The sequence below is a fragment of the Dromiciops gliroides genome, chromosome 5 (genome assembly GCF_019393635.1).
Source record: "Dromiciops gliroides isolate mDroGli1 chromosome 5, mDroGli1.pri, whole genome shotgun sequence".
Taxonomy (NCBI): domain Eukaryota; kingdom Metazoa; phylum Chordata; class Mammalia; order Microbiotheria; family Microbiotheriidae; genus Dromiciops; species Dromiciops gliroides.
Genome location: NC_057865.1, coordinates 26,602,267 through 26,615,118, shown reverse-complemented (window position 1 = coordinate 26,615,118; position 12,852 = coordinate 26,602,267). Strand labels below are relative to the sequence as shown.

Genomic DNA, 12,852 nt, shown 5'->3' with positions numbered 1-12,852 from the left:
AACTATCCTCAGTAACTCTTCCTCCTTAACTTTTCCTCCTTTTCACATCCAAACTCCTAAGATATACTATCTACACTCTGCGCCTTCCTCTTTCTCATATCTACCTCAGTACAATCCCTCACAATCTGGCTACCAACAATCTCTAAATTGCAAGATCCATTTCATTCTTCTTGATCTTGTAGCATGAGGATACCCTGAACAGAAATAAGACAACATGGAGAAGTAAATTCAGAAGCAAAGCAATCCATTTCCTTTTTGACAGGTTGAGTTTGAGTTGCCTAAATGGCATCCAGGTGGAGATGTCCAACAGGCAGTTGGGAATGTGGGTGTGAAGCATAGGAAGAAAGCCAGGACTCCTGCGTTTATAAATCTGAGCATAAACAAGAGATGTCCATCTTCCATCTCTGAGCCTTTGCATTGGCTGGTTCCCACACCTAAAATGTCTCCCCCTCACAACCACCTCTTAGAATTCCTGGCTTCCCTTCAAACTTAGCTCAAATGTCAGCTTCTGTAAGCCTTTCCCAATCTCTCCAAGGGTTAGCACGTTCCTCTCTAATGTTTACTTTCCATCAACTCTGTACCTATTTATATACATCTGTATACATCTATATACACGTCCGCTTTAGAACACAAGCTCCTTGTCAAAAAGGGCTATGTGTATCTTTTTTACATAATAAGTGCTTAATGAATGCTTGCTAACTGACCACTCTTCTTCTTTGTCTTCTTTAGGACACTGCTTTCTTCCAGTTTTCCTCTTACTTGATTGGTCACTTCCCTTCTCCAACTCTTTTGGTGAATCATCAGTCACGACCCACCCACCCTCAATCCAAGCTTCCACTAAGTCACAGGCAGTGTGTTAAATGCTGGGGATATAAAGGTTAAAAAAAATCCTTGCCCTCAAGGAGGTCATGCCCCCACACACACACACCTGGACATCTTCTCTCCTCTATTTTTTTTCCTGTTACCTCCTTTACTCCCATATGGTCATTCATCTCTATATTGTTTACTCTCAGAGGTATAAACCCGTAAGTCCTAGCTTTCTTTCTAAGCTTCAGATGCCTATTACCCACTGCCTTGTGGACCTCTTCACTTGGAAGCCACTTAGGCATCTCAAGCTTAACCCATTGACTTCCTCCCAGATTCATCCCTCTGCCAAAGTACCCTCTTGCTCTTGAGGGTACACCCATCATTTCAGGTAAATGACCTTTGAAGTGCCCTCATCCCTCAAATCCAATCTGTTTCAGCCTTTTTGATTCTACTGCTACAGCATTTCTCACAGTCACTACCTTAGTTCAAGGCCTTCTTTACCCAATTCCTACCAGGAGCTTCCTCAGTGGACTCTGGGTTTCCAGGCCCTGTCCTCTCCAATGGATCCTTCAAATGGCCAACTCTAACCGTGTCCTCATCCTGCTCCACAAACTTCAATAGTTCCCTTTTCTGGGATAAAATACAATCCCCTCTGTCCAGCATCAAAATGGTGTAGCTCCAGCCGACCTTCCTAAATTCATTTCACAACACTCCCCTTCACATACTCTATGCTGCACGTGAAACCAGCTACATACAGGTCAAACTTGATTCCTGAACCAATTTTTTACTCATGACAAAAGACAGACCAATTAGTCCAGAGACTCAAAGATCAAAACTGAGCTCTATCCTGACATTCAATCGAGAGCAACATGAGGGATACGGAACAAGAATGATCTTGGTGGTCATACAATTACAGACAAAAAGGAAAACAAAAAAAGAGTTAACAGCCAAACGAGTGGACTTGCGTTGTTTTACTGGCCAGTAAACAGACCACCACCGGCTTAATACCCACTTGCTCATGGAAAGAGGAGACAAGTAAGTTAAGAAGGCTCTAAATTACCGAATCATAGCTTTGAAAGCCATCTCATTCCCAGGTCTGAATCCTCATCCAATACTAGGCCCTATCAACCAGTGGCCAAGCCTCCATGGAGGACAAACCCTCCATTTCTGGAGGAATTCTCTGCTGTTCTTGTACTGCTAAAATGGTTCGGTTTTCCCCCCAATATCAAACCTGAATACGCCCAGTTACTGCTCCTGTCCTGGGTCGGCCCTCTGGATCCAAAAAGAACAAACACAAGTCATCCCTCTACCACAATACAGTTCTTAAAACACAACTATCATGTGCTCCCCTCCCCCCAATCTTCTCTTCTCCAAGCTAAACATAACTCCATTCTCTTCAACCAATCTTCATATTTCTTGAGGTATGAAGATGCAAATATTAAAACAACAAAAATAAAAACATATGAGCAGGAAACCATACCAAAACTCTGATATCTAAGTATTTTTGATTTCTTTTTAAAAAGGAAATAGCACCATCTATTGGACAAATGTCACATTTATACTATAATGACTACATACACAAAATGTCAGACATTCTCCAATTCTCGTCATTTTCATTTATTCTGTCATATTTAAGAAATCCTCTGTGACAACACTGAGTTTCATGAGGTGAAAATTACGCAAATGTTAAAATTCAATAATTGCATATTGTTACATTAATTAATCCCTGTGTATTTGAAATGAAAAAAGGGATCAAAAACAATTCAATCAGTGTGATCATTTTAAGTGTAGTATTCAGTGAGTAAATTTTCAAGTTACTGATAGAAGAATTAAATGATTTGATTTCATGATCACCACCTTTCTCAGCCATTAAGAAAGCAAAGAGACGTAAAATTCATTCTTTCCATAATCAATATAGAGATAGATGCAGATGCAGATCCTTACTTTGGGGAAAGTAGCTTTGATAGAGGAGCTAGCTCAGAAGAGGTTATATCATTTATTAAATTGACAAAATAACAAATCACTCAATTCACTAATAGCCTATTAGAATTAAACAGTTATTTAAAACATTACCTTGGCATAACAACTTAATGCTTCCTACATTCAAGAGCTGATAGAAGATAAGTTTTTTCAGTGAACGTACCAATGCAAAAATTAAGTTCAGAAGCAAACCAGTCCTTAGAAATGAGAGAAAAGGCATACTTTAGAATACTAAAACTTTGCACTTATATAGCTACCTGCCTCCCTCCCAAAACAGCCCTGAGGTCTCAAAGCAGGAATAGTCCTCCAATAAAGAAACCACATCCAGTAGGAAGCAGCCTAGCAGCACTTTGCGCACTCGCACTGCACAACTGAGGTGTACCACTGCTGGCAGTCCAGAAGAAAACCAGCCCTGAATATGGAAAGCTGAGGCATACAGAAGAACAGGTTCAGGGAACCCAAATGAGCAACATGCCAAGCAAATCCATTTTGCTGAGGGGAGCACCATGAAGACAGCAAGGGACAAGACAGGACAATGTATGCAGGCCTTAAGTAAGCAAGTCTCATATTGGCTAAGGGAAATTTTTTGTAGCTATGGCTCTAACAATGTCATCTTAGTAAATGCCTTAGTTTTAAGCCACTTGTGTCTACTGGCTAATTATTAAAGGCCAATTCACTGGATAGGGCTGTGAATGATGGTTTGAACAGAGTGGAGGGCCACAGTCCACTGAAGATGGGGAGGAGGATCACCACTGGGAGCACCCCCAGAATAGTCCCTGCAGACAAAGCCTCTGTCCACACTAGGTCCAGAAGCAAAGCAACAGATAGAACAAAAGAAGCAAAGGAAGGCAGATAATCTAGCCACCTTTTAATACTGTATAATGTTAGCTATTGTTATCTTTCCCAATGTTCAGATATTAAGTCGGTGTTCCACCAACTTCAACACCCAAATCAATAAAAACGCCCCATGGATTTGACCTATCACCACTCCCAGACCCCTCAGCAACGCTAGAAAGGAAGCAGCCTCCAAGTCTGAAGCAAAGCTCTCAGTCCAAAATGAGTACTAGAGGGAATACCACCTTCAGGCCACAAAATTAGCAATGACCTCCAGCCCAGGATCTGCAATACAGGGAAACCCACTGACCACTGCTAAGAGAGCCTGCACATGCTCTTCTGCTAAAGGGAATCAAGGGGAGCTGAGGCACAGCCCCAACCACAAATGGGCTTTATGGACCCATAAAGTCACAACCTGGAATTCTGCTTTCAGCCAAACAGTCTTTTTCTCACTTCCTACTGAAATCCTTCTTCCTTACCCTGTTCCTCAGATCCCAGAGAATCTCCTAAGCTTGACTGGGCTCCTGGGTTTTGCCTAGCTTCCTCTGGGCACCCCCACTGCCTCTGTCTTCACAATTAGCATCCTAGGGAACCAGCCTTGGTTTCCAGTCCAGGCACCCCCCCTTTTCTGTCCTTGTAGTTCAAACACTGTTGGCCATCAGCTTCTGTTGGGTTTGTACTGGGCCTCTACTACCCAACACTGCCCAGCAGCCTGGATCTGAAAGTCTTGGATGAAACCTCCCTCCCCAACACAGGAAGGTTTGGGTCATTTGAGTAGATCACACTGATGTATTAAAAGGCTTCCAAAGAATGGTCAGCATTGTGATATGCACAGGGCCACTGCCCCAGCCTAGTGCACCCCAGTACCAACAGTAAGAAAAGAATCAAATGAAGCAATATACACATGAAACCACTACCATTATTATTCTAATACCTAGTCTTACTTTTATCATACATTCTTAAAATGAAGGAAGCAAAGGCTGAAGAAATGTATAAGGACAATAAAACAGATTATGCTGCAAAAGTACAATGTTTAAAATGTTTACTTCTATAACCAAGCCTTCTGATTTGCTTTTACACAAATATTTATGGTAGGCAAAATTTTTTCATGTATTTAGAATTCAGGATCTCTGAAAAAAACTTTTTAAAAGACAAAAGAGAGTTTAGATGTTTAAAATCAATAAAAATAACCTGTTTCCAAATACCTAAAATACTCATTTAAAAATATTGTCCTCAATCTCCACCCCCCAATACTCCCTAATCTATATACCACCAATCTAAACCCCTGGATAGAAAGTGACTCAAAACAAGAGGTAGGTCAGCACATTAGTAATCTGCAAACTCATAATTTCCAAAGGTCGAATGCACTCAAAGTTCCAAGTTAAGCACATTATGTGATTCAGATGTTCACTCTACTGATACACGTGTATCAGCAACTTTTGCCTTGATGTGGCGCCTTTATGACATAACAGATTAGCAGGAGATCCGCATGTATCAGAATATGTTTCAATAGTCATCTGTGCTGATCACCCCTGAAACACCAACCAAATATGAACAGTCTGCCTGCCTCTGAATACAAGATGAAGCATTTTAGCAAGTTTTCTAAATAACATTTAAGTGATTAAAATACAGCAAATCCCAACAGTGAATTTGAGCATTATACAAGAAGAGCAAAGACTCATACTATTAACAGCTCACGTGCCAGATCAATAAATCATTCTTTCAGGGATTTTAACATCAAATAGCATGCATCATTCATTAAAACCACCAGAATACCAACCAGTTTAATAAAGTTACCCTTCTGCCCTATTGCTTTCCATATATCATAAAGTTTAAAGGAAGAAAAAGAAAAAGTGCTACAATCTGAGCAAAGAGTAACCATGACTTTGAACCTTCAAGCAAACTGCAAAGATGAGGTAACCATTTTTAACAAAAAACATCTTATTACACAGTGGCATCCTCAAAAAAAGTATCATCGTTTTAAATGTTAAGATGTGGCCAGGAAAACAGTTCCAAAGCATCGATACAAAGCTGATAAGAAAGGAAAAGCTGCTATCAAGCAGAACAAAATTCAATAAATAAGGTAATGACTGCAGGCAAAATAGTGGAAATGCGATTATGGGGACTGTACTGATTTTTATACACATTATAAGAATTGACATGAGGCATCAAATATATAAACAAAAAAGGTCAACCATATAGCTAGAGTGAAAAAGATAAACAGAAGGCTATGGTGCTATGGCGGTACTCACAAATCATTTTTTAAAAGGATAGAAGAAAGATTCCAGTATACTGGGCAGACGCTGAAGGGGAAATATCAAGAAAGATACGGTCAAGAATCATATAAGATGAGGAGGCACTGAGGGCTAACTTTGCAGGTAACTAGGATACCAGGAGATCAAGGATTTAGAGTAGCCCTTATTCAATTCAACAAATATCTGTTAGGTACCTACTATGTGCAAGGCCCAGCAGTGGATCTCCCACTCTCAAAAGGCCCTTCCCTCAAGGAACTTACTAAAATTAAACTAATTAACTTTATAATACTTCTAACTTACAGAATGAATGATGTAGAGAATTAATTCATCTTATAAGATAAGAAACAATGAATTCAAAGAATTTTCAAAATAGAACACGACCCACCTCAGATAAAATCAACTAAGGAGCAGTTATTTCCAGCATACCTCTATGTGAACAAAAGGAGAGAAGAAGCAAGGTTCTTGGAGCTGTAAGTGTAGATCAGGAAACCATCAAACATGGGAGAAATTCTTATGGTCTGAAGTTGAAAAGGGCTGCATTAGAAGTAGAGAAGAACTCAAAACCAAAAGAGTACCACAAAGTGCTTTAAAGCGCACACGCGCGCGCGCGCGCGCACGCGCGCACACACACACACACACACACACACACACACACACTTAAATAAATGCTAAGTGAATAGTATCAGGATCCAGACAACTGACAATTCCCAATCATCACATATTTCTACATACATCAATACTTCTATAATATACTATATAGACTATGGGTCTAAAATGACATCCCTTTGAGAGGAGAACGATATATAGATGTACAGATATAGATACATATGCATATACAATGAAAAATAACATCAAGGATCATATATGGAAATTACAGACAAGGACAGATTTAGGGAAAGAGTACAGCCTACATGGCAAACTGATAAAAATTCTTAAAACTCTTCACCAAAAATTTTCAACTAAAAACCAAATAGCAAGCATTTAGGAAGTGCCTACTACATGTCAAGCAATGGAAACAGACAAAAGGGGGAGTGGATTTTTAATGGAACATTTTTTCTACTGTTAGCATGAAAAAGCAATTTTATATATAGGTGCCCTTTGCTACCAACTTTTTGTAAGAGTATACCATTTCCACAAAGTAGAAATTCTTGGATGTCATCTAGTCATTTTTCCTCAACCAAAAAAATTTTAGAACAAATCACAATCTAAAAAAAAAGTACGCCACATTATATCTTTTTCAGTAGGCCCACTGACATAAAAGCATAAAGATAATTACTTCAAAGCAAATAACCAGAGAAAACATTATTAACTTTTCTTTTCTTTATATTCTTACAGAAATTCCATCACACAATTGTAAAGCCAAATAAAGTGTGGGCATCTCACAAATATAAATGAATTTTCAAAAGCAGTTTCATTTTTTCAAAGTCCTCATACAGAGAAATTATATCCAATGCAGATATTCAGTCCAACCTAAAAGCCTACATCACCAGTCTTATTAGACCATAATTCCTTGAGAAGAGCAACAGTGCTCTTTTTCTTAAATTTGTATTCCAATTCCTTGTATATGTTGTATATGGTAGGCACTAAATAAATGTTTGTTGAATTGAAATAGGACAGGAGAATTAATGAATATTCCTGGGGGGGGAAGGAGGGAAGGGAGGAAGGGAGGAAGGGAGGAAGGGAGGAAGGGAGGAAGGGAGGAAGGGAGGAAGGGAGGAAGGGAGGAAGGGAGGAAGGGAGGAAGGGAGGAAGGGAGGAAGGGAGGAAGGGAGGAAGGGAGGAAGGGAGGAAGGGAGGAAGGGAGGAAGGGAGGAAGGAAGGAAGGAAGGAAGGAAGGAAGGAAGGAAGGAAGGAAGGAAGGAAGGAAGGAAGGAATTACAGTCCTGGGCCTGAAACCTAAAGAAATTCAGGAATAAACTAGTCTATAAAACTCATGAGAAAGACCAGTAATTCCTAAAAATTAAAGTAAATAGTTTATTATATTAGAAAAAACTTGGGGGGCAGCTAGGTGGCGCAGTGGATAGAGCACCAGCCCTGGAGTCAGGAATACCTGAGTTCAAATCTGGCCTCAGACACTTAACACACACTTACTAGCTGTGTGACCCTGGGCAAGTCACTTAACCCTAATTGCCTCACTTAAAAAAAAAAAAAAGAAAGAAAAAACTTGGGGGGGGGCAGCTAGGTGGTGAAGTGGATAAGCACCAGCCCTGGATTCAGGAGGAACCGAGTTCAAATGCGGCCTCAGACACTTGACACTAGCTGTGTGACCCTGGGCAAGTCACTTAACCTTCATTGCCCTGTAAAAAAAAAAAAAGAAAAGAAAAGAAAAAAGAAAATACTTGATGAATTGATTAATTTTCCAGTGATATCCACTGTCATCTTCCAGGTTTGGGTTTCACAGTTCCCCTTGGGTACTTTATAAAAAAGACTTCTAAAAAAAGTAATTGCAGAATCAAGAACATCAAGTTAGTTGTGTATCCAGATTAACTGGTGATTTGAACAAACAGCTTCATCAAGAGATAACATCTTCAATCTGGAATGTAGGGCAATTATAATCAACCTACTAAAACCCAAACTCTAAACTAAAGAACAGAATTCATAGTTATCTTTGTTGAAGAAAATGTGAATCTGTTTTGAATAAAATGCCCAAGTTAGGACTTACCTACACCAGCACACTAGCTCTGGAATAAATGCAAAATTCAAGACTAATATGGGTTGCAACTTAACAATAAAAGTACCAAAAACATTGGTTTTCTGGGAAATGAACTATTATTACTGGGCAAAATGATGGTTCTGGCCTGGTCTAATCTTGGCTCTTTAGATTCACATCCCCTTTTTCTTTATTGGTTAACATGACCATCTGCTATTAAGAACAAAAGCTTATTAACAGCAGAATTCCAAACAAAGCCCCATATTAAACCCCCAATAGGTCCTTTTTTTTAAAGGGTTTGATTTAGTCGGTATATTCCTAAAATAGCTCCCAAATTGTAAGCCTCAAGTAATCTTTCAATTACTGACTGCACAAGAATAGGTGAAAATTTCATTGTTACCTTCTTTTATGTATGAAAATACTCCTACTTTATCCCAAGATTTAAAAAAAAGAAACTCATTCTAAAAGTGAACTGTGTGTCCTTGTACAAACCTATAAAGTTCTTCTTTGATCTTTAAGAAATTTGAAGTACTGAAAAGAAAATTAGCAGCTACAAAAGACGCAATTAAATGAATAAGTAAAAAGAGACATTAAATCAGAATTCCCTTTCTGCTAAAAGAAACAACACTAACTGAAACACCTGGTTTTCTTTATTTTGCCAGTTGTATATCCTATTTAATTTAAATATCACATTTGTGGCAAAGCATAACAAGACAGGGGGGCAGGGAAGAGGAAGCACACCACCTCATTACAGGATGTTGACAAGTACATCTACCCAGGTTTCAGAAAATGTGGCTAAGCATTTATCACCTCTCCTTGACTAGTAATAGAATACTTATGTCCTAACAACCTAAGATGTAGGTAACACTTTATACTAATTATTCCTCTCAGATGAGGACATTAATGTTAAGAGGGGTGGAATAACATTGTTAAGGTCATCAGCTATTAAAGTTGCAGCCTGGGACCTGAATTATCTTTCCATCATGCAACAGATTCTCCAAAGCCAAAGAATTTTAAGACAACAGGGATAAGACACAAAATACCTGAATTTTCATAACCTACACCTTCTCAAAAGAAAATCCATACATACTATTAATATCTCTACCACACCAATCAGTTCTTCAATCCAAATCAATCTTTTTCCACCTCCATCTGGACAGAAGATTGTCTTTCTCCCTTTATTGTACATAGCCTACTAAGACAAGCAAAGATAAGCATAATTAGCAGAGGTAACTACAATCCTGCTATATTTGTCTTGCCATACTACCTATATATAATCATTTGTTAAATAACAAATAGAAAGCTTTTTTTAAAGACCAGGAAGCCAATTCCTTTTTGGCAATACACTATCCAATACAAAGAAAAAAAATCTTGTTCTAAAGTTATTCCTACTTTGAATTCCTACAATTATTTTCTGAATAATTAATCTAGCAATCATAAACTGCCTTGACATCTTTTCTACAAATGTGTTTTGCTACTTAATTTTGTATATATGTATGCTTTCTCTCCGTAAGAAAATTGTCAATTTCTTGGAGACAGAAACTGTCTCTTGTACCCCAAGTAATTCTGTGAACATATCAGGTGTTCAAAAAGGTGTTAGCTTGATTTTGTCAGTAAAAGAATTAATAAAATAAAAATTCATTTAAAATTCATGAAAATAAAAAGAATTAATAATTTTTCCTCTTACTCTCACTACCATTTCTGAAAATATAAAAAGCGGCATCTATTTTTCCATCCATCAGGCAAATCTAACTAAAACAAACTTCTAATTTTTTTTGTTGTTGCACTGGTGATTGTTTTTGCATCTACCTGAATGCATTGTTTTTGCATTTACCTGAAATCAATCAGTAGCAGCATTCAGTTTGAAACTCCCTTTTTTAGTTGTTCTACAGAGGGTTGTGATACAGGCTTTAACCAGCACAGAGAAAATTAGAGTTTGTTATCTGACTATAATGATTCTTTTTGGTACCTAAGCAAAAAAAGTTATATTTGTAAGATAAATCCGACATGCCAATCCAATGATCAGATAGAATCATAGCATTTTGGAAGAAATCAAATTATGGTATGAAGCTAAAAGCTCAGATTACTGACCAATAGTTTACAACATTGTACAGAAACTGATTTTTTCCATGTTAGATGACAACTGCGGGCATGCAGAGAACATCAAAGCACATTACTATTTTTATACCCCTTTTTTGGTTATATTAGCATTATTCTAAGTCAAATGGATACAACAGTGAGACTGATGAATAGCTTCACGAAAATCAGCAAGTTCTTCAAGAGATGTGGGAAAGACTACTTTTCCCGGGAGCCAACCAAGTATAATTAGGCACAAACTCATCCATTCCTTCTCTCTGACCTCCCATAGCAATTACTGGCTATATCATTATTTTGGGCTATGTATTTTCTTATGCTATTTTCATTATAAACTTCCCAAAGAGGGCAAAGAGCATATGTATACTTCTCACACCTCCTTTGCTGCCCCTCCCCACCTTGCTGGAATCTATTCCTGAATACACCCCCAAGTTTCTCTTCTTAGGAAAACTCAGATGTACTTTACGCAGCCTGATTAAGTTTGACCAAAATTATCCTTCCTTCTAGTATATAGGTAAATAAAAAGCTCTAAGTAGAGACATTATAAAATTGAATATACTACAGAAAGTTCTAAGCGCTTGAGAGGATACTTTTAAGACTAGTTAATTTCCTAGTTAATCACCCTGCCAGTCATTTCCTCATCGTGACTTCCAACCACTGCTTCATGATTTCAACGCCTTGCGACTCGGTTTCCCCTAAGTGTTTTAAGGATTTTTAATCAAGTTCTTCCAAGCAATGAATGACAGCCCAGGCAGAGCACATGAAACAGAAGAGCGAAGATACCCAGAGGGAGGGGGGAAGGGAGGAAGAGGAAGGTCTGGGCTCGAAAATCCCGAGAAATGGACCCTTCTCCCTGGCCGGGCTTTCGAGTGGGGAAGTTGCTCGTAAAACACTTATGTTCTGAGTCATGGCGAGGGTGGGAAGAGAGACAACTTGGGGGGCCCGCTCCTAAGGTCTCCCCAGGAGCAGGAAGTCGGGGTCAGAAGCGGCCCCTTCGGGCGTACAGCCCCCCTCTCCCCCGGCCCGGTTGGGGACCACAAGAAGCCCACCTGAGGGCGGGTGCGCGCCGCACCACAAGGGGGAGGGGAGGGGGTTTGGGCGGAGACCCGGGGGGCCCGGCCCGTGGGAGGAGGAAGCCAGCACTTCCAGCACACACGCGCCCCCCGCTCACGCCCACGTGTCCGGCCCACAAAGGCCCCCGACCCCCGGGCAGGGGCACGTGCGGGCGCTGCCGGGGCCGCTCCCGCATGCACCGGGCACACTCACGGGCACACTCACGCCCCCCGGGGCGCGGGGCAGGTGACGCCGGGGCCGCGGCGCTCGGGGCCGGGGGCCGGCGAGCCGGGGAGGGAGCCGGGCTGGGGATGCGGGCCCGCCCCGCCCCGCCACGCCACGCCGGCCGGCCGGGCCGCCCCACACAAAGGGGCCGGGGCGGGCGGCGGCGGCGGAGCCTTTGTGTGGCGGGCTGCGGGCGGGCGGGCCCGGGGCGGGGGTCAGGGAGGGGGGCTGTCGGGGCGGGGGTCGTTACCCGGGTCAGCAGCGGCCGCATCTGCTCCCCGGCCCCGTCCGCCTCCATGGCTGGCCCGCGCGCCGCCTCGCCTCGCTCTCGCCGCCGCCGCTGCCGCTGACGAGACCGCGGGAGACGCGGACGAACGTTCGTCCGGGCGCGGGGGCGCGGGGGCGGGGGCGCGCGCGGGGGCGGCGGGCGGCGGGCTCCCCGCGGCGGCGGCGGCGGTCTCGAGGATGGCTGAGGGAGGGGGAGGAGGGAGGCCACGGACTGGGGCTAACGTGTGCGGAGCTCGAGGGATGAAGGCTGGGGCCGCCTCCGGAGGCGGGACTAGGGAGGGGCGGGGCCTGCCGGCGGTGACGGACACGCCCCGCCCCCGCCCCCGCCCCCGCCGCGCCTCCGGCCCGTTGGGACTCCGGGCTGGAGCGCCCCAGACCGACCCTGCGGCCCAGAGCCGAGCGCCGAGGAGCGGGACGGACGCGCGGGCTAGCCAATGGCAGCCGCCGGCGAGGACGAGGCCGCGCCGCCCCCGGCCTTGGCCCCGCCCCTCTCGGAAGCCTGCTATTGACTTGGAGACCCGGGTGTCCTACTCGCAGTGTAGCGGGCGGCTGGGCTCGGGGACCGAGCGCTCGCGCCCACGCACACGCCCCGCCTGTCCCGTTTGCGCCCCCTTACCCACGAGGGAAGCGGGGCCCCGGGGGAAAGCTGTTCCCGGATGTGCTCAC

The 12,852-nt window shown here is 42.6% G+C and overlaps 1 protein-coding gene across 10 annotated transcripts in view; it reads right to left on the bottom strand.

The window, feature by feature from the left end:
• Window positions 1-12,268, bottom strand: part of SLC4A7 (solute carrier family 4 member 7) — a 120,627-nt gene extending 108,359 nt beyond the window's left edge. For all 10 annotated transcript variants that reach the window (XM_043969376.1, XM_043969377.1, XM_043969378.1 and 7 more), the window contains exon 1: window positions 12,149-12,268. In XM_043969376.1, the coding sequence (XP_043825311.1) occupies window positions 12,149-12,196 (48 nt within the window). In that variant the 5' untranslated portion in view covers window positions 12,197-12,268. The remainder of the gene's footprint in view (window positions 1-12,148) is intronic.
• Between the last annotated feature and the right edge of the window lie 584 nt (window positions 12,269-12,852).